Source organism: Heterodontus francisci, chromosome 29 (genome assembly GCF_036365525.1).
Source record: "Heterodontus francisci isolate sHetFra1 chromosome 29, sHetFra1.hap1, whole genome shotgun sequence".
Taxonomy (NCBI): Eukaryota; Metazoa; Chordata; class Chondrichthyes; order Heterodontiformes; family Heterodontidae; genus Heterodontus; species Heterodontus francisci.
Genome location: NC_090399.1, coordinates 10,328,853 through 10,355,724, shown reverse-complemented (window position 1 = coordinate 10,355,724; position 26,872 = coordinate 10,328,853). Strand labels below are relative to the sequence as shown.

The following is a 26,872-nucleotide window of genomic DNA, read 5'->3' as shown; positions in this document are numbered from 1 at the left end:
CTCGCAACCCCCCCCCCCCCCCCCCCAAAACACCATCTTCTCACCCTTTCAGTCGAAACTCTCGCGCGCGCGCAGAAACTGTTGCGCCTCCCCCACTTTGACTGACACCTCCCTCAGCCTACCAGAAGTCGAAGTGAGATGTCAGTCAGGCACGGATTTCCCCGCCCTTATCAGCAGAGAGGTGACCTGCCCCCCCCCCATCCCGTGACCGCCGGCTTCCCCCCCCCCCCCCCCCCGGCACGACGCTCTTTCACGGCAGAAGATTGACGTGGCGTTTCGCCAATCGGGTGCCCGGACGGCCCGTCAATCCACTGGGGTTGTCTCGTCACCTGTGGGCCGACAGACCAATGGCGTGCGTCCGTAGCGGGAGGGAGAGGCGGGCACAAGGCTGCTTCGTTGCTCAGATTGAAGGAGCTGGTGGTGATGGGGAGAAAGGGAAGTGAATAGAATTTGAGTGAAAATTGCAGAAAATGGTCTGGTGAAAGGGGGTAAGTGTTCATTTAAGGCTGGTTTTAACCGAGGGGAATAGAGGAAAGGTGGAAGAGAACAGTCTTGAGATGGAACGTGCACTGACTGCAGTTTAGAACCGTTAGCTGCTTGCCTGCATTTCCAGGACCTCAGGCTGATGCAGTTTACAAAAGCCACCAACAGGCATGTGATATTGTCTTTGTTAAAAAAATAGAAATACAACACTTTTCATGACCTCAAGGCGTCCCCAAGCAATTTACAGCCAATATAGGGGCACGTGGTAACCAGTTTGCACACAGGAAGCTCCCACAAACAGCATTGTGACCAGATTTTTTTTTTACTGATGTTGGTTTATGGATCAATATTGAACAGGATACGAAGAGGGGAAAAGCTTCCCATGCTCTCCAAAAATAGTGTCGTGAGATCTTTTACACCCACCTGAGTGTTCCCTCAGTACTTGGAGTGGTGTTGGTAGCGGAACCCCTCGTAACTTTCAAAAGGAAAAGTTGCAGATTTATGAGGGAAGAGGTGGGGGAGTAGGACTAGGTGGATAACTCTTGCACAAAGCTGCCACAGGCAAGACTGTCCAAATAGCCTCCTTCTGTGCTGCATGATTCTATGATTATTGCTGAAAATAGTGTCATTTTATCAAAGCTTTTCATCTCGCACTCATCGGGACAATTTGCAAGAATACCAATGTAAGGGAAAACAACAAATTCATACTGGTTTTCCCTCACATTGGTATTCTTGCGCATTGTCCTGATGAGTGCAAGATGAAAAGCTTTGATAAAATGTCTCTATTTTCAGCGATACTCAAGTTCTGTACTACGAAACGACAATTCTACGATAATATAAAAGCAAAATACTGCAGATGCTGTAAATCTGAAATAAAAACAAGAAATGCTGGAAATACTCAGCAAATCTGGCAGCATCTGTGGAGAGAGAAGTAGATTTACCGTTTCAGGTCAGTGACCCTTCAGAACAATTCAGACAATTCTACGATTCTGTGTTCCCTAAGTTGAGCAGACCCAGGTACATGTCTCAATGGGGAATTCACTGACAGGCGCAATTAGGAGAAGAATAAAACTGTTTGGCTGCACATAGGTGTAAAGTGAATTCTTCCAGGAAGTCAGCAACTCACTGACCCACGGTTGCAAGCTGTGAGGATCCCAGCGAGGTGCAACTGTTTGTCAGTGGGTTGTATATGCCTGGTGCCTCCAGTATCGTAAAGTGCATAGACCAGCAGTGCTGTTAATCAGTCTTTTGGTCTGAGTAGCTGGGGTGAGAAATGAGACTGTATGGAAATGTAGTCACTGTTGTAATGAAGGAGTCAGAATGATATACCACAGAAGGTGGGCTTTCGGCCCATTGGGCCTGTTCTGACTTATAAGAGCTTTCTAATTAGTCCCATACCCCTGTCACTTTCCAATACCCTGCAAAAGGAGAATGAAGCTTTTTTTTGAATCCAGATACACTGAACAGTTCTGACAAACAGGCTATTTCAGGGTTAATAGAATAATAACGGAATATTTCTGAAGATACTCTCTCAGCTTAGGTCAACAGTAGAAATGAAGAACTCTCCTCTCGCCAGATTCTCCTTTAGTAGCTGAGCTGTGCAGCTGGTGAGTTTCAGGAACAGTAGTGGTCATCATCCCAGGCCGCTGTAATTGTCGCTGGAAGGGCAGTCCGAGCACTAAGTCTCAGTGGTTCTTCAACGCACCACAACCGGCTGCCTGGATTACTATTGAAATATTAAAATTCTCATCTTTGTGTTAATATTGCGCCATGGCCTCCCCCCTCCCTATCTCTGTCATCTCCTGCAGCCCCACGACCCTCTGAGATATCTGCGCTCCCCTAATTCTGGGCTCTTGCACATTCCCGATTTTCATCTCCGCCATTAGCGGCCTTGGACTGCCAAGGCCCGAAGCTCTGGAATTCCCTCCTTAAACCTCTCTACCTCTCTTCACTCCTTAAAACCGATCTCTTTGTCCAATCTTTTGATCACCTGCCTAATATTGCTTTACAAGGATCGGCGTCAATTTTGTTTGATAATGCCCCTGTGAAATGCCTTGCGATGGTTTACTGTGTTAAAGACAATATAAAGTTGCCTAGCCAAGAAAATCTCAGGTGTATCTCATCGAATGTGCCCTAACCTGGGAAAAACATGCCATGGTCTAGATAAGACCAGGAATGAGTTTGATTTATCAAAGAGACAGCTTTGAGATAACTGGATGGTGGTTTTCTATTGTCCCCGACTTCCCATTGGAGCTGGGGCCAGAATTCTGTCGTCCAACAGCAGACTTGCCTTAAGATTAAAAATCACATCACCATTGGTGGGCGTTTTGCTTCTCATTCCTGTCACTACAGAAGTACAGGCTGCAATATCTTTCCCTTGGGTTTTTAAACTGAGATGCCAGGGCCTTGATTGTAGGATGTTCGTAGTTCAAAATCAAGTAGCTGATACGGATGTCGCCAAGCTCTTAAGAAGGGAAGATAGACTGATGATAAGAGGTTCCACAGTTTTCAGATCCTGGGAAAGAATGTGTTGAGAGCAGCTCAATCATCTGGGAGGAAAGCGCATTGGTTATAAATGTTATTCTCGTCAATCAGCCAACTTATTGCTGAACCGGATGAGTGAGGAGTTGATATGCTGCACCTCCTTGCATTGCATGTCCCCTTTGCGTAGCATTGCAGTATTCCAAAAGTGTGGGCACACCGTTACTGAAGATTCACTATAGATTCACTGTGTAAGTTGGCTGACAGTGGATGGATTACATTGGGAATGTTACCAGGGTGAAACAGGCCATTCAGCCCAGCTGCCCAGTGCTGGTGTTTATGCTGCACACAAGCCTCCTTCCACCTTACTTCGTCTCACCCCGTCAGCATATCCTTCGAAAGAACAAAATAACCGGACTTTGATTTATATAGCACCTTTCACCTCCTCAATGTCCAGAAGTGCTTTATGGCAATAAACTTTAATGTTGAAGTGTAGTTACTGCTGTTCTGCATAGACTATTAAAAATCTCTCAGAGCAGTGAAATTGGACATTGTACGGGGACTCAAAGCAAATGGTTTCACATTGGATGCTTGTTAACCCCAACACCCCCACCACCTCCGTTCCCCTGCCCTGCCCCTTATTCGGTTCCATCGACTTCAATAGAACTGAGGATTAAGTATGAGGTATAAGGGGCAGCAAGTGCAGTTGTGTCTGTTTTGCGTTCTTGACGCCACCACCACCCCCCCCCCCCCCCCCCCCCCCCCACTTCCAGATTCCAATTTCAGCCTACTTTACCTCCTGTTGTAACAACTTGTTGGTCATGCTTATTCTGGTGGGTGCTGCCATTGTAAATTGCAACCTTGATATTTCCTGATTGACATATTGTTGCCAAGTCTGGCAACTAAGTAGCTGTGCTGTGAGAGTGCTGAAGTCTCCCCAACACTGTTGCTGTCTTGTATGTAAGAGAAATGTCTAAAAAAAGAAATGTGTAATTGGCAAATGGCATTTTACTGGTGAACAGAAAAAGGCTTGACATGGGAGTTGCAGGAATTTAGCTCACAAATGTAATTCTTATGCGCCTTCTCAGAAATGCAGCTTTTAGGGGAGATGGTGGTAATGCTGCCGAATAACTAATCCAGAGGCCTGGACTAATGCACTGGAGGCATGAGTTCAAATCCCACCACAGCAGCTGGAGGAATTTAAATTCCATTAATTAAATCTGGAATAAAATGCTTCGCTAGGTAATAACGATCGTGAGACGACAGGATTGTCATAGAAACTCATCTGGTTCACTAATGTCCTTCAGGAGAGGAAATTTTCTGTGCTGACTTGATCTGCCTACATGTGAGTTCAGACACAAGGGAATGTGGTTGACTCTTAACTGCCCTCTGAAATGACTGGGCAAGCCACTCAGTTGTGCCAAAATTGGGAGAGCTGTCATACTCACCAAATTATATCTTACAGCCAATGTCCCAGACACAGCCATCACCATCACGGGATATGTCCTGTCCCACCAGCAGGCCCAACCCAGCAGAGGTGGTGGCATAGTGGTATACAGTGGGGAGGGAGGTGCCCTGGGAGTCCTCAACATCGACTCCTGATCCCATGAAGTCTCATGGCATCAGGTCGAACGTGGGCAAGGAAATCTCCTGCTGATTACCACCTACTGCCCTCCCTCAGCTGATGAGGGTTGAACACCACTTGGAGGAGGCACTAAGGGCGGCAAGGGTGCAGAATGTACTCCGGGTGGGGGACTTCAGTGTCCATCACCAAGAGTGGCTCGGTAGCACTATTACAGACAGAGCTGGCCGAGTCCTAAAGGACATAGCTGCTAGACTGGGTCTGTGGCAGGTGGTGAGGGAGCCAACAAGAGTAAAAAACCTACTTGATTATGTGCGCACAAATTTGCCTGTCGCAGATGCATGTGTCCATGACAGTATTGGTAGGAGTGACCACTGCACAGTCCTTGTGGGGATGAAGTCCCATCTTCACACTGTGGACACCCTCTTGTGTTGTGTGGTACTGCCACCATGCTAAATGGGATAGTTTAAGAACTGATCTGGCAGCTCAAAACTGGGCATCCATGAGGTGCTGTGGGCCATCAGCAGCAGCAGAATTGTATTCAACCACAATCTCTAACCTCATGGCCCAGCATATCCCTCATTCTACCATTACCATCAAGCCAGGAGACCAACCCTGGTTCAATGAGGAGTATAAGAGAGTATGCCAGGAGCAGCACCAGGCATAACTAAAAATGAGGGGTCAACCCAGTAAAACAACAACACAGGACTACGTGTATGCTAAACAGCAGAAGCAGCAACGGATCACATTAAAGCTGCAGTCCTGTCGCATCCAATCATGAAGGGTTGTGGACAATTAAACAACTAACCGGAGGAGGAAACTCTGACAAGATCCCCATCCTTAATGATGGGGGATCCCAGCATGTCAGCGCAAAAGCACATGCAACTATCTTCAGCCAGAAGTACTGAGTAGATGATCCATCATGACCTCCTGCTAAGGTCCCCACCGTTACAGATGCCAGTCTTCAGCCAATTTGATTCACTCCACATGATATCAAGAAATAGTTGAAGGCACTGCATGCAGAAAAGGCTATGGGGCCTGACAACATCCCAGCTGTAATACTGAAGACTTGTGCTCCAGAACCATCATGCCCGTTGCCAGTACTGCTATAACACAAGCATCTACCTGACCATTTGGAAAATTGCCCAGGTATGTCTTGTCTTCCAAAAAGCAGGAGAAATCCAATCCGGCCAATTACCACCACATCAGTCTCCACTCGATCGTCAGCAGAGTGATGGAAGGTGGTGTTGACAGTGCTAATAAGCAGCACTTGCTCACCAATAACCTGCTCACCGATGTTCAGTTGGGGTTCTGCTCCAGACCTTATAACAGCCTTAGTTTAAATATGGACAAAAGAGCTTAATTAAAGAGGTGAGGTCAGAGTGACTGTCCTTGATATCAAGGCAGCATTTGACTCAGTGTGGCATCATGGAGCCCTAGCAAAATTGAAGTCAATGGGAATCGGGAGAAATCTCTCCACTGGTTGGTAGCACAAAGAAAGATAGCTGTGGTCGTTGGAGACCAATTATATCAGCCCCAGAACATCACTGCAGGTGTTCAATAGGGTACTGTTCTAGGCCCAACCATCTTCAGCTGCTTCACCAATGACCTTCCCTCCATCATAAATCCAAAGTGGGGATGTTTGCTGATGATTGCATAGTCATTCACAACTCCTCAGATACTAAAGCAGTCCATGCCCACAGGCAGCAAAACCTGGATAACATTCAGGCCTGGGCTGATAAGTGACCTGACATTTGTGCTACGTAAAGTGCCAGGCAACGAGCCTCTCCAAAAAGAGAGAATCTAACCATCTTCCCATGACATTCGACAGCATTACCATCACTGAACCCCCCACTTCCAACATCCTGGGGGTCTTCATTGACCAGAAGCTTAATTGACCAGCTGTATAAATACAGTAACTGCAAGAGCAGGTTAGAGGCTGGGAATTCTGCAGCCAGTAACTCACTTCTTGATTCCTCAAAGCCTGTCCACCATCTACAAGGCACAAGTCAGGATGGAATACTCTGCAATTACCTGGATGAGTACAGCTTCAGTAACACGCAAAAAGCTTAATACCATTCAGGACAAAGCAGCCCACTTGATCAGCACCCATCCACGACCTTAAATATTCACTCCCTCCGCCACTGGCACACTGTGGCAGCAGTGTGTACCATCTACAAGATGCACTGCAGCAACTCACCAAGGCTCCTTCGACAGTACCTTCCAAACCTGTGACCTCTACCACCTAGAAGGATAAGGGCAGAGATGCATGGGAACACCACCTGTAAGTTCCCCTCTAAGCCACACACCATCCTGACTTGGAACTGTATCACTATTCCTTCACTGTTGCTGGGTCAAAGTCCTAGAACTCCCTCACAAACAGTACTGTGGGCGTACCTACACCACATGGACTGCAGTGGTTCAAGAAGGGTACCCTTTCTCAAGGGTAATTAGGGATAAACAATAAATGCTGGTTTTGCCAGCAATCCCCAGATTCTGTGAACGGGAAATTAAAAAAAAAAAACAGGTTACACCATAAGGTGAGCAGTACTAGGAAAATGGACAGAACTACTTTGCATTGCTCTGTTTAGACTATTACCATATGGACAGAACATTAAAAGATGTGTACCACTTCTCTAAATTTATTCTAAGATAGCATTACTTTCTCATGCCTGATTGGATTATTCTTTCTGCGTGATTAACAGCCAGCACTGACTTCCACTTTCTCCATTTCAGCAGACCAGAGAAGTAACTAAAATTAATCAAATAGAAAGGAAAGGAAAGGAAGTCTTGTATTTCTATAGCACTGTTCACAACCTCAGGACATCCCCAAGTGTTCACAACCTCAGGACATCCCCAAGTGCTTTATAGCCAAAGAAGTACTTTTTGAAATCTAATTGCTGTAGTAGGAATCACAGCAACCAATTTGCACACAGCAAGATCCCACAAACAGCATCTTTTAGGTGTTGGGGTCATCTGTGTTGAAGAATGGCACCACTGACGTTACAGCCCTGGGAGTGTCAGCCAGGATTTTGTGCTGGGGTCTCTGGAGTGGGAATATGGAAGGTTAAGGGGTGATTAGTTGAGAGTTTTAGGATTTTGAAAGAAATTGATGGGGCAGATAGAGAAAGACCTGGTGCGCAATCTAGAATAAGGGAACCTTAAAATCGGAGCCAGGCCATTCAGGAGATACGTTAGGAAGTACTTCATACAAATGGTGCTAAAAGTGTGGAATTCTCCCACAAAAAGCTTGTAAATGCTAGCTTAGTGAATAATTTTAAATCGCTCATTTTTTGCTTGCCACAGATATTATGGGCTGTCGAGCCAAGCATGATGGGGGTGGGGGGGGCACGTGGTGGGGGGTGTAAATGAAGTTAGGATACAAATCACCCATAATCTCATTGAATACCAGAACAGACTCAAGCGGCTACATGGTCTTATCCTGTTCTGTGTCAGCGTGTATCCTCTGACTTACAAAATGAGTTTGTGAATGATCTGCTGATATATTTAAAACTGCTGTAAGCTTTGCCTAATGGTGTATGTGGGAAACAGTAAGTTACTTGCAATTCACATGCACATGCCTGTAAGTCAATTACAATTATGCTGCCTTTGCATTTTTTTGGTTAAATATCTTTTCATCTATGGTATGCAAGAACACAGATAAATTCAGCCCAAAAAATGCTTTCAGCATTTATCTTTATTGGAATGTTTACACTCTCTGAGTTTTTTTTCCTCTAGCCTCTGCTGAAGATGGTGAGCCTTCCAGCGCCTCTTTTGACCTCCAAGCAGTCAAAGCTGGATTGTAATTCTTGAGGGCAGTGGGGCCATTTGGCGCACCCCTATTACACTACACCCACCCCCCACCCCCTGGACAGGCCCCGAGATAACGATGACTCAGCAGAGACTGGAGATCGAACCTTAGATCTCCCTGGTTCTAGATGGCTCCTGGAGAAACTGATTGGGCCACCAACGAAACGTGTGATGCCCTTTCAACGATAGGCATCTTGGACAGTCAAACTATTTGTGGCCTACTTCCAATACATTTTGCCAGCAGTTTGAAACTCCAGAGTCATTATTGTGCAGAATTTATTTGGTTTGAAGTTATGTCTTAATCTTGCTGCTCGATATTTTTATCCTGGACAGTCATATATTAACAAGCAGAGCAGATACTGATTTGCTATCCACTGTCCTTTTAACACAGATCTCATTTCCTCATTCATGCTTTTGCTACCTCTCGACTTGACTATTCCAATGCAGTCTCAACTGGCCCCGCACATTTTACCCTCCGTAAACTTGAGGTCATCCAAAACTCTGCTGCCCTTGTCCTAACTCGCCAAGACCCATTCACCTATCACCCCTGTGCTCGCTGACCTACATTGCCTCCCGGTCAAACAACATCTTGATTTTAAAATTCTCATCCTTGTTTATAAATCTCTCCATAGCTCGCCCCTCCCCATCTGCGTAATCTCCTCCAGCTCCACAGCTCTTTGAGATATCTGTGGTCCTCCAATTCTGGCCTCTTGAGCATCCCCGATTTTAATTGCATCACCATTGGCGGCCGTGCGTTCAGCTGCCTAGACTCTAAGCTCCGGAATTCTCTCCGTAAACCTCTCTGCCTTTTGACATCTCGCTCTCCTCCTCTAAGATGCTGCCTAAAACCTACCTTTTTGGCCAAGCTTTTGGTCATCTGATCTAATATCTCCTTATGTGGCTCAGTGTCATTTTGATTTATAATGCCCCAATGAAGGTCCTTGGGACATTTTATTATGTTAAAGGTGCTATATAAATGTAATTTGCTGTTATTGTCGGATCCGATATTGAAACTTAGTCGCAATGTCTGCAGACTGTGCATTCGCAGCTTCTTGTAACCCAACCTTCCCATTGTTAGAGGCACTGTGAGGGTTGTGGGGGGGGGAACGGGTGGGCATTAGTGGTGATGGGGTACGTTTAGCATTGGCAATCCCTGGTTAGACTTATTCCTGGAGGTTTTGTCATTTAATCTCCCGCCTCATCTGGTGAAACAGCCTTGTCTGTCCCGTCTTCAATATTTTTATAACTAATAAAAGAAAATGAAAGAGATTCACAATTTTTTCAATGTCATGCTGACTTTTGTACTGCTGCGTTGCTTGCAGCAGCTTCCTTTTAATTAGCCTTGAATTGCTGGAGATTCCAGGGAAATTGTGGAGGGATGGCAACCCTTGGGAAGTTGTGGAGGAGAGGCTGGTGCAGCCATCCGTGGGAATTGCGAGAGAGATTAGTAACAAGTGAAAGTGCAGTCAGACTGAAAGGACTGAGCAGCTGAGTTTCCTGTAAGTCATGGGATCATCGGCCCTTGTCTATTAATAACCCAGGAGGCGAGTTTATCATAAACCACAGCAAGGGGAAAAGTAGCAAGGAGTGCAGCAGAAACCTGAGACTGCTGCTTGCGGCGACAGAAACTGTCAATCACGCGATTGTGGCAATCCCAAGCAAGTGGAAAATAAAGAGAAAGAACAAACAAAATACCAGCAGGTGACTGAAAGCTGAAAGTGGTGCGTCATCCAGTTTTATTTTCCAGCTCATGTATTTTGCAGACTGGCTTGTTCTGTTGTTTATGAATAAGAGACTTGTTGCAGGTTTAATAAGACGTTAAAGGAGAGTTGTTACACCACTTACGGCAAGTGGCATGTCAGTTTTTTACATTTAAGGTTTATTGCTGATTGACCCAATAATATTTGTAGTGGTAATTTTTACAGTTCATGGAGTGCTGAGAGTATAGCAGGCTTGGCACTCTTGATTATTTCAGGGGTAATGCCGTCCTTTCCAGGGACTTTTCCAGTGGCTAGAGAATCAGTGGCATCACTGAGTTCCGATTTTGTTGGCTGTTCGTCCAGCTCATCCATGACTGGCAGAGACTGGGCTTCATTGAGGGAGGTATCAGTGACTACATTTTCCCTGGAGTACAGTTCTAGGTAGTGCTGCACCCAGCGGTCCGTTTGCTTGCATTGGTCAGTGATCGTTTCCCCTGATTTAGACTTGAGGAGGGCGATCTTCTTGATGGTTGGCCCAAAAGCTCTCTTTATGCCATCATACATTCCTCTGATGTTTCCGGTGTCAGAGGCCAGCTGAATACAACTGTATAGGTGTTTCCAGTAGTCATTTGTACAGCGCCTGGCTGTTCTTTGTGCAGTGCTTCTGGCTGCTTTAAGTTCTACGGATGTTAACTCGCTCGGGGCTTTCTTGTAGTTCAACAGTGCAATACGCTTAGCGGCTATGACAGGTGCCAGCTCTTCAAAGTGAGGTCGAAACCAGTCTGCATTCTGCTTCTCACGTTTGCCATAGGTGGTCATTGCTGAGTCATAGATGGCGTCTCTGATGTGGGCCCACTTGGTCTCTGCATCCCCTGTGGGAGTGTTTTGAAGGGCTTTTTCAAGTGAATTTAGAAACTTATGTAACAGCTGTGGATAAGAAATTCTGTTAGTGTTGATGTGTGGGCGGTCCTTCTGTTTGGAGTGATGTAGCTTCTTTGGTTTGAGTCTAACTGCACTGTGGAAGCTGCGTGTGGTTTGAACACTGTTTAAAGAGGCTTGCCTTGTGACAATGAGATCCAGCTGGTGCTAACGACGTGATCTTGGGTCCCTCCAAGAAACCTGGTGACAGGGTTTAGTATGAAAGAACGAGTTGGTGATGCAGAGGTTGTGATAGGTACACAACTCCAGCAGTCTCTGTCCATTCTCATTCATCCTTCCAATGCCATAGCGCCCAAGGCAGGAGGGCCATGAGTCATGGCCAGCCCCAACTCTGGCATTAAAGTCCCCCAGCAGTAACAAATGTTTGGTATTGGGAATGCTACTAATGATATTATGGAGTTCCTCATAGAACTGGTCTTGAAATTCAGGTGGGGAGTAGAGTGTTGGAGTATAGATGCTGAGTAGGTGGACTAGACCAGAGGCGGTGAGCAGTCAGATGGATAGTCGGATAGAGCCGTTTGAAGGTGGCTCTATCATGCTGAGCAGAGAGTTTCTGATGGCGAAGCCCACTCCATGCTGTCCTGGTTCTTCAGGATCCCTACCCTGCAGTAGAAGGTGTAGTCTTGCTCTCTTCAAGATCTGCTCACAGGGAGGCGTGTCTCCTGAAGTGCTGCAATGTCCACATTGAGTCTACTGAGCTTGTTAATGATGGCGGTCTTCCGAGAATCGTTGATTTGTGTAAGGTCTTCCGACAGGCCAGGACACATAGTTCTGATGTTCCAGCTTGCAAAACGAAGGGCTGGTACCTTTTTTTTTTGTCGTGCTGTTTGGTGCGGTGTTACAGTCCACTTGTCGGGCAATGACCCTGAGCTCCAAGCACCCATTGAAGCAGGCGGACTGTGGCAGGACAGAACCTTACTGACCAGGGGCTGCCCGGTTTGAGGCAGGCGGTAGCTGTCCAGTGAGGTGATCTCTCCCACCAATAAAGGCAACCCATGGCGCCCAATCTCTACGCCAATTGAGCTGGACTTATAACTCGTAACTTCTGCCTTCCCTGTTGCTTTGGCCATGTTGTTTCTCTAGCCAGTGGAAAAGCCCCTGGAAATTACAGCATTGCCCCTGAAATAATTAAGAGTGCCAAGCCTGCTATACCTTCAGCATTCCATGAACTGCTTTGCCTGTGCTGGGACGAGGGAGCAGTACCACAGGACATGCGCGATGCCAATATCATTATCCTCTATAAGAACAAGGATGACTGCGGTGACTGCAACAACTACCTTGGAATCTTTCTGCTCAGCATAGTGGGGAAAGTCTTCACTTGAGTCGTTTTAAACACTGCAGAAGCTGGCTGAGCGTGTCTACCCTAAGGCACAGTGTGGCTTTCAAGCAGAGCGAACCACCATTGACATGCTGTTCTCCCTTCGCCAGCTACAGGAGAAATGCCGCGAACAACAGATGCCCCTCTACGTTGCTTTCATAGATCTCACCAAAGCCTTTGACCTCGTCAGCAGACGTGGTCTCTTCAGACTACTAGCAAAGATCGGATGTCCACAAAAGCTACTAAGTATCATCACCTCATTCCATGACAATATGAAAGGCACAATTCAGCATGGCGGTACTTCATCCTTTCCTATCCTGAGTGGCGTGAAACAGGGCTGTGTTCTCGCACCCACACTGTTTGGGATCTTCTTCTCACTGCTGCTCTCACATGCGTTCAAGTCTTCAGAAGAAGCAATTTTCCTCCACGCAAGATCAGATGGCAGGTGTTCAACCTTGTCCGTCTTAGAGCGAAGACCAACGTAAGGAAGGTCCTCATCAGGGAACTCCTCTTTGCTGACGACGCTGCATTAACATCCCACACAGAAGAGTATCTGCAGAGACTCATCGACAGGATTGCGGCTGCCTGCAATGAATTTGGTCTAACCATCAGCCTCAAGAAAACAAACATCATGGGACAGGACATCAGAAATGCTCCATCCATCAATATCGGCGACCACGCTCTGGAAGTGGTTCAAGAGTTCACCTACCTAGGCTCAACTATCACCAGAAACCTGTCTCTCAATGCAGAAATCAACAAGCGCATGGGAAAGGCATCCACTGCTATGTCCAGACTGGTCAAGAGAGTGTGGGAAAATGTCGCACTGACACGGAACACAAAAGTCCGAGTGTATCAAGCCTGTGTCCTCAGTATCTTGCTCTACGGCAGTGAGGCCTGGACAACGTATGAGTCAGCCAAGAGTGACGTCTCAATTCATTCCATCTTTGCTGCCTCCGCTGAATCCTTGGCATCAGGTGGCAGGACCATATCTCAAATGCAGAAGTCCTCGAGGCAGCCAACATCCCCAGCATATACACCCTACTGAGCCAGCGGCGCTTGAGATGGCTTGGCCATGTGAGCCGCATGGAAGATGGCAGGATCCCCAAGGACGCATTCTACAGCGAGCTCGTCACTGGTATCAGATCCACCGGCCGTCCATGTCTCGGCTTTAAAGACGTCTGCAAACGCGACATGAAGTCCTGTGACATTGACCACAAGTCGTGGGAGTCAGTTGCCAGTGATCGCCAGAGCTGGTGGGCAGCCATAAAGGCGGGGCTGAAGAGTAGCGAGTCGAAGAGACTTAGCAGTTGGCAGGAAAAAAGACAGAAGTGCAAGGAGAGAGCCAACTGTGTAACAGCCCCGACAACCAACTTTATCTGCAGCGCCTGTGGAAGAGTCTGTCACTCTAGAATTGGCCTTTGTAGCCACTCCAGGCGCTGCTCCACAAACCACTGACCACCTCCAGGCGCTTACCCATTGTCTCTCGAGATAAGGAGGCCAAAGAAGAAGAAGATTTTTACAGGTAGTCAGTCAAAGGGATACAGATGGCAGGAGCATGTATTTGTGTGGGAGAGGGATTACACTTTGTCCAGAAAGCTTTATTATGTTTCTATCACACTAGTAGTTGGAATGAGTAAATTAGCAAATTTTCAGTAACAATCACAAACACAGTTAAAGCCGCCCGTTGACTAATTGTTTTGACATAACGTTTGTCAAGAGATTTCAGCATATTTAATCATTCTGAAATTGCTATCAGTAGATGTCTTCCCATTTGGAATGCTGGTGCTAATCCTACTCGTCAAAACACAATTTTAATAAATACCTCATCTTGATGTAGCGCCAACATCTTTTTGGCAGCAAGTGGCTTCTTGTAGATAGCAATCATTGTAGACTATCTGGATGTTACAGCTGCAAAGTGAATCTGTACATCAAAATTTAAGTTATCGTTGCTTTTAGTCACCATCACTTATTATTGATGAAAAAACACAACTCATTCACAGTTGTTACGTCGTGACTGTCCTCAGGATTATGGTAAGTAATTGATCATAAGTCCTCACTAAATTGTATCTTACATATGTTTTTCACTTTTGTAGGGGTGTCGCAGTGTGGCTTCTCAAAGGGTAAGTGTTGTTCTGCTGAGTTGCAGTATCTGTTCTATCTTTATAAATTTCTCATTTGTACCAGCAGTAAGTTTTATTTCAAAAAGAAAACTGCATTTTTTTTTTTAAAGAATTTGAGAGCATCCTTAAATATATGAAGGGTCAGTACATGAGTCTCTGAAAGGAGGAATACAATGAGAATTCAGGTCAACAATACTGATTGTTGATCTAAGTCTGTCCCTGGCATTTTTGGAATGTATTTGTGCCTACTTACTGAATCAACACCTGTAATATAGTAAACTATCCCAACGCACTTTGCAGGAGTGTTATTGGGCAAGATGTGACACCGAACCACGTAAATTCCGTAACAGCTGCCAAATTGTTGTTAAAACCCCAACTGATTTAGTGTCCTTAGAATGCAGGCAATATCGCCAAAGCACTATTTATTGCCCGTCTTAAGTTGGTGTCATCAATCACATGCTGTGGGACTGGAGTCACGTATAGTTTGGAGCGAAAGATTCCCTTTCCTGAAAGATATTCGTGAACCAGTTAAATTTTTATGACCCTTGGGCAGCTGTCAGTAACGGCAACTCCCATTCAAACTGCGTATTCAACATTGTAAAATGTCTCAATGCACTTTAGAGGAGCTTATCAGTGACACCAATCGAAAATGAGGCGACATCTTAGGACAGATAATCAAAAGGTTGGTTAAAGAGGTAGGTTTTAAGGAGCATTTTGCCGAAGGAAAGAGAGGTGGAGCGGTTTTGGGGTAAGGCGGGGAGGAATTCTAAAGCTGAGGGTGGAGGTGGCGGAAGGTACAGCTGCCAATGGGAGGTCAAGGAATTGGCGGATGAATATTTTCTTGATGCTGGCCCACAGATTGCCAGATTTGTTGAATTTACTTTGATCACTTGCTATGGTGGGATTTGAACTCATGACCTCTGGGTTGTTAGACAAGTATTATAACCACTAGGCTACTTCTGAAGGTGCCACTCAATTACAACAGTAATTGCCAGAGAGCAACCCACGACCACCCTAGAACCACCTAGTTACAGCACAGAAAGAGGCCATTCAGCCCAATCCTTCTACCAATCACCTTAAATCTGTGCCTCCTGGTAAGGGAAACAGGTCCTTCCTATCTAATCTATCTAGACCCCTCATAATTTTGTACACCTCTATTAAGTCACCCCTCAGCCTCCTCTGTTCGAAGGAAAACAACCCTAGCCGATCCAATCTTTCCTCACAACTGCAATTTTCGAGCCCTGGCAACATTCTAGTAAATCTCCCCAGAGCAATTATGTCATTCATGTAATGTGACCAGAACTGGACGCAATACTTCAGTTGTGGCCTACCCAGCATTTTATACAGTTCCAGCATTACATCCCTGCTTCTGTATTCTATGCCTTGGCCGATAAAGGAAAGCATTCCATATGCCGCCTTCACCACTTTTATGTACCTGTCCTGTCACCTCAGGGACGTCTGGGCATGCACTCTCAATATCCTCCCATTTATTGCTTTGTTTGTCCTTTCCAAATGTATTACCTCACACTTCTCCCGATTGAATTCCATTTGCCACTTCTCCGCCCACTCAACCAAACCATTGATATAATTTCGGAGTCTATGGTTATCCTCTTCACCATCAACTACACAACCAATTTTTGTGCCATCTGCAAATTTCCCAATCATGCCTCCCACATTTAAGTCCAAATTATTAATATCTGCCACAAACAGCAAGGGACCCAACACTGAACCCTGTGGAACATCACTGAAAACCACGTTCCATTCACAAAAACATCCGTTGACCATTACCCTTTGTTTCCTGTCACTGAGCCAATTTTGGATCCAACTTACCACATGGGCTTTCACTATTCTGACCAGTCTGCCATATGGGACCTTGTCAAATGCCTTACTAAAATCTATGTAGACAGCATCCACTCCGCTACCCTTATCAATCCTCCTTGTTACTTAAAAAAATTCAATTAAGTTGGTAAAACACAACATTCCCTTAGCAAATCCTTAACATGTATGTTGACTATCCCTGATTAATCCGTGCTTTTCTAAGTGACAGTTTATTCCATCTCTCAGAATTGATTATAATAATTTGTCCACCACCGAGGTCAGACTGACCGGCCTATAATTATTTGGCCTATCCCTTGCACCCTTTTTAAACAATGGTACAATGTTCGCAAACCTCCAATCGTCTGGTACCTGGCCTATACCTAGTGAGGATCCCTGGCTTCCTTTAAGAGCCTGGGATACAATCCATCCAGCCCTGGCAATTTATCCACTTGCAAGGATGTCAGACCCTCTAGTACTTCCTCTCTCATTATGCTTATCGTATCTAATATTTCACACTCCTCTTTAACTACAATGTCTGCATTATCCCTCTCCTTTGCGAAGACAAAGACAAAATACTCATTAAGAACCCTGTCCATATCTTCTGTATCCACGCATAAGTTACCTTGTACATTTCTGATAGGCCCTACCCTTTCCTTAGTTATCCTCTTGCTCTTAATGTACTGATAAAACATACTTGGGTCTTCCTTGATTTTACCTGCCAATATTTTTTCATATCCTCTCTTTGCCTCCCTAATTTCATTTTTTTACTTCACTTCTGCACTTTCAATACTCTAGGCTTTCTAAAGTATTACGTTTTTTTTGACTGTCATAAGCTTTCTTTTTCTGCTTTATCTTATACCTTGTAAGCTTCTAGGTAACCAGGGGGCTCTAGATTTAGCAGTACCACCCTTTTTCTTTGTGGGAACATGCCTACACTATGCCTATGGAATCTCACTTTTGAATGCCTCCCACTCGTTTGCCACTGATTTTCCTTCAAGTAGCTGTATCCAGTCCACTTTCTCCAGGTCACCTCTCCGCTTCACAAAATTTGCCTTCCCCCCCCCCCAATTTAGAACTTTTACTCCTGTTCTATCTTTGTCCTTTTCCATAATAATACTAAATCTAACTGAATTATGGTCACTATCTCCAAAATGGTCACCCACTGCTACTTTATCCACTTGCCCAGCTTCATTTCCTAAGACTAATTCTAGAATTGCACCCTCTCTCGGGCTTGTTACATGCTGGCTCAAAGACCATCGTGCAAGGTACCCCCCAACAAGGTGAACTGAGGGGCTGGACCAATGAAAAACCCCTCAACTGTATCCAGAAAATATTTGGTTTGCTGTAAAATGTACATAGCATGTAAAATGAAATGGAAGGATTGTGAGGCAACTCACTCCTGTATTGAAGGAAACTGATCTCTTTTGCACTCCTTGTATTTTTTGACTTTGTGCTTTTTGGAACTGTTTGTTAATGTATTTTTAAACAGTTTTTTTTATGAATAAAGTATATTTTGTAAATAAAAAAAAGTTACATGCTGGCTAAAAATGTTCTCTTGAATGCAATTCAAGATTTTTGTTCCCTCTGTGCGCTTCACACTAGTTGTATCCCAGTCGATATTAGGATAGTTGAAATCCCCAACTATTATTGCCCTAAAGTTTTTCCACCCAGAAAGTTTTGCCTACATATTTGTTTTTCTATCTCCCTGTCATTATTTGGGGGTCTGTCGGACCCTCTCAGGACAACTGAAGAAGGGTGATGAAGACAACCGTCTCAATGTTGCTCAAGTCTCAAGCAGAAATGGGGGGAAAAGATTCTGACTGAAGAGGGTATGAACTGAATGTGAAATTCAAGTCCTTTAAAACTAAGTGAAGACATAGTTAGTCTTGGTCAGTCAGATTGCCTACTGACACTAAAGGCTAACTCATGAAGAATGAACTATATGGAACTCTAACTCAAGTAAAGAGAGTCAGTGCCTTTGGAGAAAAAGACAGAGCAGTCAAAGGTGGGGCGGGGGGGGAGACTGATGTAAATTACAACCTTGAAGTCTCCCCACTATCCATTGTAATATATACCCAGGATGTGGTGCGATTGCATTTAGGAGGAAAATAGATTAGCGTGAGGGAGACCGGTATAAATGTTTTGCTGATAGGGTGAGATGACGAGGGGTTTGAGGAGTATTGTGTGGAGCATAAACACTAGCATGGACCTGTTGGGTTGAATGGCCTGCTCCTGGGGTATACGCGCTATGTAACATGATTTGCATTTTGAAACAGTTTCATTCAGTGTTTTTTTTTTATTGACGGTTCTCGGTCTCGATGCTAACTGTGGAATTGATCAGTGACAGCGTTAACAATGAATGGTGAACACTTGTGAGTGTTTTGATCAGCTCTAGAATTTGCTTTGTACGAAATGCATTGGTCATGGTGTGTCACCGGGTGGTAACACACCTAGAGATCCAGACGATGCCAACCAGGGAGAGAGAGGCCTACATTTTCCATTTGTGCGCTGAGAGAATCTGTATCAGAGGTTGTGCTGGCCCAGTCTGTGATTTTCTTTTTCACCCATTAAAATTAATGGTCAGAAAATCACGATCTGGGGGGCATGATTTCTCAATAGGGCTTCCCGGCATGCACCCGGAGCTGAAATAGAAAATCCCTGGCGATATATCCAGCAATGTGACAGTAATGTCTAAACTGTTTTGCCGCACATCTAGAATTATGTTAAAGAACTGAGATAAGAACTTTCAAGCCCCAGTGTGGTATGAACAGATTTGTTCATGGTCCCCACATATTGAGCTTTTTACTTATATCCACACCTCCACGGGAGACGTGACCAGGAACTTCTACTCGGGCAGAGAGTACAGGAATCAGCGCGTGAGATTATCCAACCTCTGCCTTGCTCCTTTATTAGAGGGGGAAAAGGTAGGCAGTTCAGAGTGAGGAAGAGGACAGTGCCATAAACAACAAGAGGTCTTAATGCTGGGAAATGGTGGGGAGGGGCAAGCTGAAACTATCAGCAAGTTTTTAGGTGTAAAATAAAACAAGTCAGCCATGTAATTGGAAATGGTGAGATTATCTTCCACGTATTATGCAGCTGCACCTCATTCCCACGACCCGTGGGTAGGGTGAGATAAATTGGGCTGGGAGGAGCTCATGTGGAGCATAAACAGTGGCACAGACTGGGTGGGCTGAATGGCCAGTTTCAGTGCTGTCAATTCTATGTAAGCTTAGCTCTTCGACCAAGCTTTTGATCATCTGCCCAAATATCTCCTTAAGTGGCTCAGCGTCATATTTTGTTTCATAATGCCTCTATGAAGTGCCTTGGGATGTTTTATTATGTTTTAAACGCTATATAAATTCAAGTTGTTGTTGTGATCCGTTTCAGTTTGCAATTATCATAATCTTATTTTGGTTCTTTATTTTAAATTGCAGGTGATCATGCCTAAGTTGCTGATTTGCTCCTCAAGTGTTGCTGATTCTACAGCGTCTCATACGTGTGGTACAAGGCAGTCGCAGCACTAGGGTCATGTATGATACAGAAACAGAGAAATATCTTGTCGTGCCACATCAGCTCACAGTCACCTATCATAATGGCGCATGATGACAGTGGCTACAATATATTGCCAGCGCGAGCCTCCTTGACGTCATTTGAAGCAGTAGAGGAAGCCGATGTGATTCACTGGATCAATGGTATGAAACGCACATTACTACACAGTTAAATAACTGAGTGCAGAAGAAAGAAAGACTTGGCATTTCTGGTAACACCTTTCATGGCTTCGGGATGTCCCAAAGAGCTTTACAGCTAATAAAGTATCTTTGTGAAATGAAGTCACTATTGTAATGTAAGAAACAGGGCAGACAATTTATGTACTGCAAGCTCCCACAAACAGCAATGTGATAATGACCAGATTATCTGTTTCAGCAATGTTCATTGAGGGATAAATATTGGCCAGGGCCAACTCCCATCTCTGCCTGTCAGGTTAGTACAAAGGAGTTGTGACCTCAGGAAATTAGAGCAGAAACTTGCAGATGCATTAATGAGCCAGCCCGAAGAATTGGCCTAAAGTAAAACACAGGCGTCCCTTGGGCTGAGTGTTTATTAAGGGTGTAAATATATGAATGTCAGTTGGGAGTCAGTTGCCAGTGATCGCCAGAGCTGGCGGAGAGCCATAAAGGCGGGGCTAAAGAGTAGCGAGTCGAAGAGACTTAGCAGTTGGCAGGAAAAAAGACAGAAGTGCAAGGAGAGAGCCAACTGTGTAACAGCCCCAACAACCAATTTTATCTGCAGCGCCTGTGGAAGAGTCTGTCTCTCTAGAATTGGTCTTTATAGCCACTCCAGGCACTGCTCCACAAACCACTGACCACCTCCAGGCGCTTACCCATTGTCTCTCGAGACAAGGAGGCCGAAGAAGAAGAAGTGTACGAATGAGATTTGTCTCACACCTGCCCATGAATGGCCTGAAATTTCAACAGGTGGGGGTGGAATAAAGGGCTAGGACCTGACCTCAGTGTTCCCACGAAGCTGCAAGCTGCTTGGGGGGAGATGGTGATGTAGTGATAGTGTCACTGAACTAGCATCCAGAGGCCCTGGGCACACGGTTCAAATTTAAATTCAATTAATTAAAATCTGGAATTGAAACCCAGTCACAGTAATGGTGCTGTGAAACTATCAGCGATTGTTGTAAAAAACCTATCTGATTCACTGATGTCCTTTAAGGGAAGAAAATCTGCCGTCCTTACCTGGTCTGGCCTACATGTGCCTCCAGACCCACTGCAATGTGGTTGACTCTTAACTGTCCTCTGAAATGGACTAGCAAGCCACTCAGTTGTCAAAGGCAACTGGGGGTTGAGCAACAAATGCTGGCCTTACCAGTAACGGCCACATTCCATAAAAGAATAAAAGAAAATCCTGAAAGGTACTGTGTAAGCCTTGTTCTGAGATAAGTAAATTGTATGCAAATTTAAAGAGAGCACACACTAGAAAACAAATGGACCATACACAACAACTAAAAGGGAATGTTGTCAGATTCTGCCTGAATTTGTATGTCCACCCACATTGAATACAGATAACAGTGAAGGAAATTGTCACCTCATATCACAAATGGTGCAAGTCCCTGGCATCCAGCATTGTGAAGTTTGTTGGAGGCTTCTACACTGTTGACAGACAAATGTTTCCCCACTGTTTGCAGAGCCTTTTGGATAAAACAAAAAGGAATTGTTTTTGCTCTGGGCCATTTCTTCAGGCCGAGCCACTAATGTGTCTGCTCGTGTATGTCTAATTTCCTGAGGCCCCGCCCGCCCTTCACCCCCCCCCCCCCCTTTTGCATTGATCTTGGGAATTCTGATGGGATTAAGGTGCTCCACAACAATCTCGGTGGCAGCTATCCCCTCCTGCTGGGGTTACGGTTTCCTTGAGGCAAATCAAGACCTTTATCTTCATGTTTCTCCATCTGTCCTCTTTTTCTCTTAGTTTTTTACATTTGCCTGAGTTTTGCGTCCACTCACTTCTCAAAAGGGTATGGGGCGAAAGCGGGAACAGGTTACTGAGTTGGATGATCAGCCATGATCGTAATGAATGGCGGAGCAGGTTCGAAGGGCCAAATGGCCTACTCCTGCTCCTATTTTCTATGTTCCATCTGTTAGTCCTTTCATTAACAACTGGTGTCTCTGGTTCTCATTTTCTTTGCTTGTTGAGAAACTTCAGAGGAGATTTGATAGAGGTGTTCAAAATAATGAAGGGTTTTAATAGAGTAAGTAAAGAGAAACTGTTTCCAGTGGCAGAAGTGTCAGTAATTAGAGGACACAGATTTAAGGTGATAGGCAAAGGAACCAGAGCTGACATGAGGAAACTTTTTGTTTTGCGCAGCAAGTGATCTGGAGTGCGCTGAAATGGGGGTGGAAACATTCAATAGGAGCATTCGAAAGAGAATTGGACAGATACTTCAAGGGGAAAAATTTACAGGGATACACGGAAAAAGCAAGGCAATGGGACTCATTGGATAGCTCTTTCAAGGAGCCAGCACAGGCACGAATGGCCTCCTGTGCTGTGCCATTCTGTGATTCTTTTTTTTGCCCTTCGCCCGCGCATCCCCATCTCTTCTATTCTCTCGCTCTCTCTCTCTGCTCTCCTCCGTTCCCCTGACTGGGAACCCCTCCCTGAGCACTTACCTTGTACTGACGAGCCTTCCCAGGGGCCCCGGCATTGGCCCCCTACCACTTGATTTTTAAGAGCTGGTAGCAGCCACTTCCTGACCGATTCTCGATGGCAGTCGGCATGTTAATGAGGCCTGCCTGCCATTGCTCCCGGACAGTCCTGTAACTTTCTTCACCACGTTCCGGCACCGGATTTAAAACCAAACCCAATCTGCCTCTCAAACCTTCATTCACCTCAGTGATTCATTTTGCATAGTCTCGTAATCTCAGTATGTCTGCTTCATTTCCTCCTCCTGACAAATTAAAGTATCTGAAAAAAATGATTTTTGTGTCTTAGATCCAAATGGACCAGGCCTCCTCAGTCGCAGTAATAGCACGAATGATTCAGAGCTGTACAACAGCCCATCTGAGAGACCAGGTGAGTCCTGAAACACATTGGGATTTTGAGCGCAAGATGACGCAGTTTTGTTGAGGCTGTTTCACTTCGGAGCAGTAGAAAGAACTGATAGCTCGGTGAAATTTATTCCATGAGTTGTGACGTTGCCTGAAGCAAGATCCATCAATTGATCCTCGGTCTGTCAGCTGATCCCAGCAGACGACTGGGAGAACACTAAATTTGGGCTCTGTACCCCTGGGCGAGGTGCGGGGCAGGGGTGGAGAAATCAACAAAGGTTCCTGCTGGAAGAGAGCATGAGTAAGGAACGAATTGGGCTTGGTTGTGCTGCTTCCACTTGAAAAGTGGCTGTTTTGGTCGCGATGCCACGGGGCTGATAAACAGCAAGAAACCAGTGACATTGGAGTGGAGGGAAGGGAGACAATTGGAGCATCAGAAATGAAATGCTATAATGACAACCAGCCTATTGAGAAACTGACCGGAGTGGGTGCAATGTTGGTTATACACTGAGCCCAAGGGTCCAGCGAATTCGGTCCAGCGAATTGGGTTAAAATTATTCCTATCAGATTTTTTTTTTTAAAGTTAAAGGTGCATTTTCAAGTTGGCAGGCAGCAAATAGTGGAGTGCCTCAAGGATCAGTGCTGAGGCCTGCGCTATTTACAATCTATTAATGACTTATAAGAAGAGACAGAGAGTAATGTATCCAAATTTGCTGATGATACGAAGGTAGGTGGAAAAGTAAGGAGCTGTGTGGAGGACACAGAGGGGCTGCAAAGAGATATAGACAGGTTAAGTGAGTGGGCAACAAGATGACAGATGGAGCATAATGTAGGGAAGTGTGAAGTTATGCACTTTGGTCGTAAGAATAGAAAGGCAGAATATTTTTTTAAAGGTGTGAAACTTGTAAGTGTCGATGTTCAGAGACTTGGGTGTGCTTGTACAAGGAACGCAGAAAGTTATTATGCAGGTAAAACAAGCAATAAGGAAGGCAATGTTAAACTCCAGAAAATTGTTAAGGAAGGATAATGCTGGAGCCCGTATTTACTCTGTTTCACATTCATTGTACAGAATAAAAGGATTACAAACATGTAGCTCCTCGCTCAAAACCCTCCACCAGTTTCAGTGAGTGTCTGCTTGTAAGTGCTCAACTAAGACCCCAATTAACACTCTTCACCTACATATAATCAAAGCATTGATACACAATTAACAGGAAAATGGCATGTTGTCCTTTATTGCAAGAGGATTGGAGTAAGGAATAAGGAAGTATTGCTACTATTGTGCAGAGTTTTGGTGTTGTTCTGGGACAATCACCACATGAGGAGACTCAGGTACAGCTTCAATTGATTTATTCAAGTGTACGCAGGGAGAGACACCACCTCGGGTATTCCAAGGTAATACTCTAACTTTATATTCAGGAGCATAGACATATTTACTGTTCTTATCATACAGTGTGTTCGGCCAGGGATGATTGATCTTACGCATTCCAATGAGCACACTTCCTCAACCTTATCAATGCACATACCAGATGGCTCCAAACTGTTGTCAACAGTTATCTTTTATCTGTCTGTTTCCCCCTTATACCAGCATTCCACAGACACGGTTGATTACATGGCCTCAAGGCCCCCGGCTCCATCCTTCGCTCCCTTATCCTAACCTCGGCCCTAGCAGCTTGTTTGTTCTATCCTAATCTAAACTTGATCATTAAATTCAGCTGAGATGTATTTCTAATTCTCAGCTTGTTTCTGCTTATGAATACACTGTTAATATCCTTTATCAGCGCCCACTCCAGATGCCTCTAGCCTGGGTCTATTATTCTCTTTCACATTAGTCCAAACATTCCATCGTTTAATTTGCTTTATTGTAAAGTCTGTACAGATCCCAGTTATCAACCTTTACTCCCTAATCCTGTAACAGCTTGTCTGTCTTTTCCTCATGCTGACTTATTCTGCTGAGCTGCCTTTCCAATTCACATTGCTTAATTCTGCTTTACCCCTTCAGTGCGATTACATCTGGAATACAGTGTGTAGTTTTGGCCTCCACATTTAAGAAAGGATATCTTTGCATTGGAGGCAGTGCATCGAAGGTTCACCAGGGTTGACCTATGACGAGAAACTAAGTAAATTGGGCCTGTATTCTCTGGAGTTTAGAAGAAAAAGAGGTGATGTGGTTGAAGCGTATAAGGTACCTTTTTTTTGATCGCCAGAACTGGCGGGCAGCCATAAAGGCAGGGCTAAAGTGTGGTGAGTCAAAGAGACTTAGCAGTTGGCAGGAAAAAAGACAGAAGCGCAAGGGGAGAGCCAACTGTGAAACTGCCCTGACAACCAATTTTATCTGCAGCATCTGTGGAAGTGTCTGTCATTCTAGAATTGGCCTTTATAGCCACTCCAGGCGCTGCTTCACAAACCGCTGACCACCTCTAGGTGCTTACCCATTGTCTCTCGAGACAAGGAGGCCAAAGAAGATGAGGCCAGCATTTATTGCCCATCCCTAATTACCCTCGAATTGAGGGGCTTGCTTGCAGAGGGCAGTTAAGAGTCAACCACATTGCTGTGGGTCTGGATTCACATGTAGGCCAGACCAGGTAAGGATGGCAGATTTCCATCCTTAAAGGACATTAGTGAGCCAGATGGGTTTTTACAACAATCGACAATGATTATTGATCATATGATTAGACTTAGCTTTTTTGTTTAGTTTCAGATTTATTAATAGTGGAATTCAAACCCATGTCCCCAGAACATTAGCCTGGGCTTCTGGATTACTAGTCTAGTGACATTACCACTACACCACCGCCTCCCCTGCAGGGGATGGATAGGGTAGACACTGAGAGATTACTTCTGTTGGTCGGGGAATCTACAAGACAGGGAGTCGATCATTTAGGATTGAGATGAGGAGAAATTACTGCACTCAAAGGGTTGTGAATCTTTGGAATTCTCTACCCCAAAGGGTTGTGGATGGTCCATCGTTGTATATATTTAAGGCTGGGATGGATAGATTTTTGGTGTCAGGGAATCAAGAGGTGAGGCGAGCGGGCAGGAAAGTGAAGTTGAATCCTCAGAACAGCTATGATCATATTGAATGGTGGAGCAGGCTCGATGGGCCGTATGGTCTACCCCTGCTCCTATTTCTTGTGTTTTTATGCTCTTGTGTTTTTATGTTCTTGTGTGCTGGCGAGAGCAACTCTTGGATATACCCCCAAGGTGGGTGAGTGAACAACGACGCCAGAGAATTTGACCACGTTGCAAGTGCTTGACCTCAAATTGGCCTCCTTACAGTGTGAAGTGGATGTTATGTGCTTCCCCAGTAAGTGACGGGTAATGGAAATGTGATATTCTTGTTATACACTTTACAACAGCAGTTCACAGCAGAAGCATCGGATGCAGTAGCAAGCCCGCCTGTGATCTTAGGAGAGGTGTCATGGGAAACATAAAAAGTCATGTGGAAAAAAATGTTTTTGCTGTAATATGCTGTTGACGCGAGAAGCATCTTTGAAAAGACTTCTCACCAGCAAACCATTGCAAAACACAAATTCCCTCTCACTGTGTGATGGCTCAAAGATCAAATTCTCCACAATTTGCATTGCAGAATTATACAACGGCCGGATTCTACTGGTCCTCACTTCCGGTGGCCTCTGGTGTTCTCAGGGATTTGATCTGCAGTCATGTGAGGAAAGTCTCGCCAGATTTGGAGTGCAGGTAACGCAAGAACTGCAACTCATTCATTGTTAGACAGTTCCTCCTTTTTTGTTCTTCAGATTTTATCTCTCGTTTTTATTTTGGATGACTTGCTGCTGCATGTTATCATGTGACTGGAAGGACAGGGTGTGCTTTGTCACACGCTCCACGATGGTGAATGCAGATCAGCAGCAGTCACAAAGTGCTAGAAATGTGCAGTCAGCAGATCCCTGTTAACTGATAACAGGTGTCAGCCATGTTGATGGACAATCTGTTTTCTCCCACTGCATTAATCTCAAGTGGATTTTAGATGGCATTGTCCACAATGATGGATAAGTATTTTACAATCATTCCCACAGCACCACCTACTTGCTGGAGCCTGCATCTGCATCATTACAGGT

General features: G+C 45.0%; 1 protein-coding gene across 7 annotated transcripts in view; it reads left to right on the top strand.

The window, feature by feature from the left end:
• Positions 1-389: 389 nt before the first annotated feature.
• LOC137346110 (transmembrane protein 268-like) overlaps positions 390-26,872 on the top strand; it is a 52,227-nt gene continuing 25,744 nt past the window's right edge. The window contains exons 1-5 of one of the 7 annotated variants that reach the window (XM_068009410.1): positions 390-488; positions 14,407-14,433; positions 19,686-19,943; positions 22,744-22,824; positions 26,383-26,492. In XM_068009410.1, the coding sequence (XP_067865511.1) occupies positions 19,784-19,943; positions 22,744-22,824; positions 26,383-26,492 (351 nt within the window). In that variant the 5' untranslated portion in view covers positions 390-488; positions 14,407-14,433; positions 19,686-19,783. Of the gene's footprint in view, positions 489-520; positions 652-9,897; positions 10,078-14,406; positions 14,434-19,685; positions 19,944-22,743; positions 22,825-26,382; positions 26,493-26,872 lie in introns of those variants that run through there. The other 6 variants (XM_068009413.1, XM_068009415.1, XM_068009411.1 and 3 more) reach the window with 6 other exon arrangements.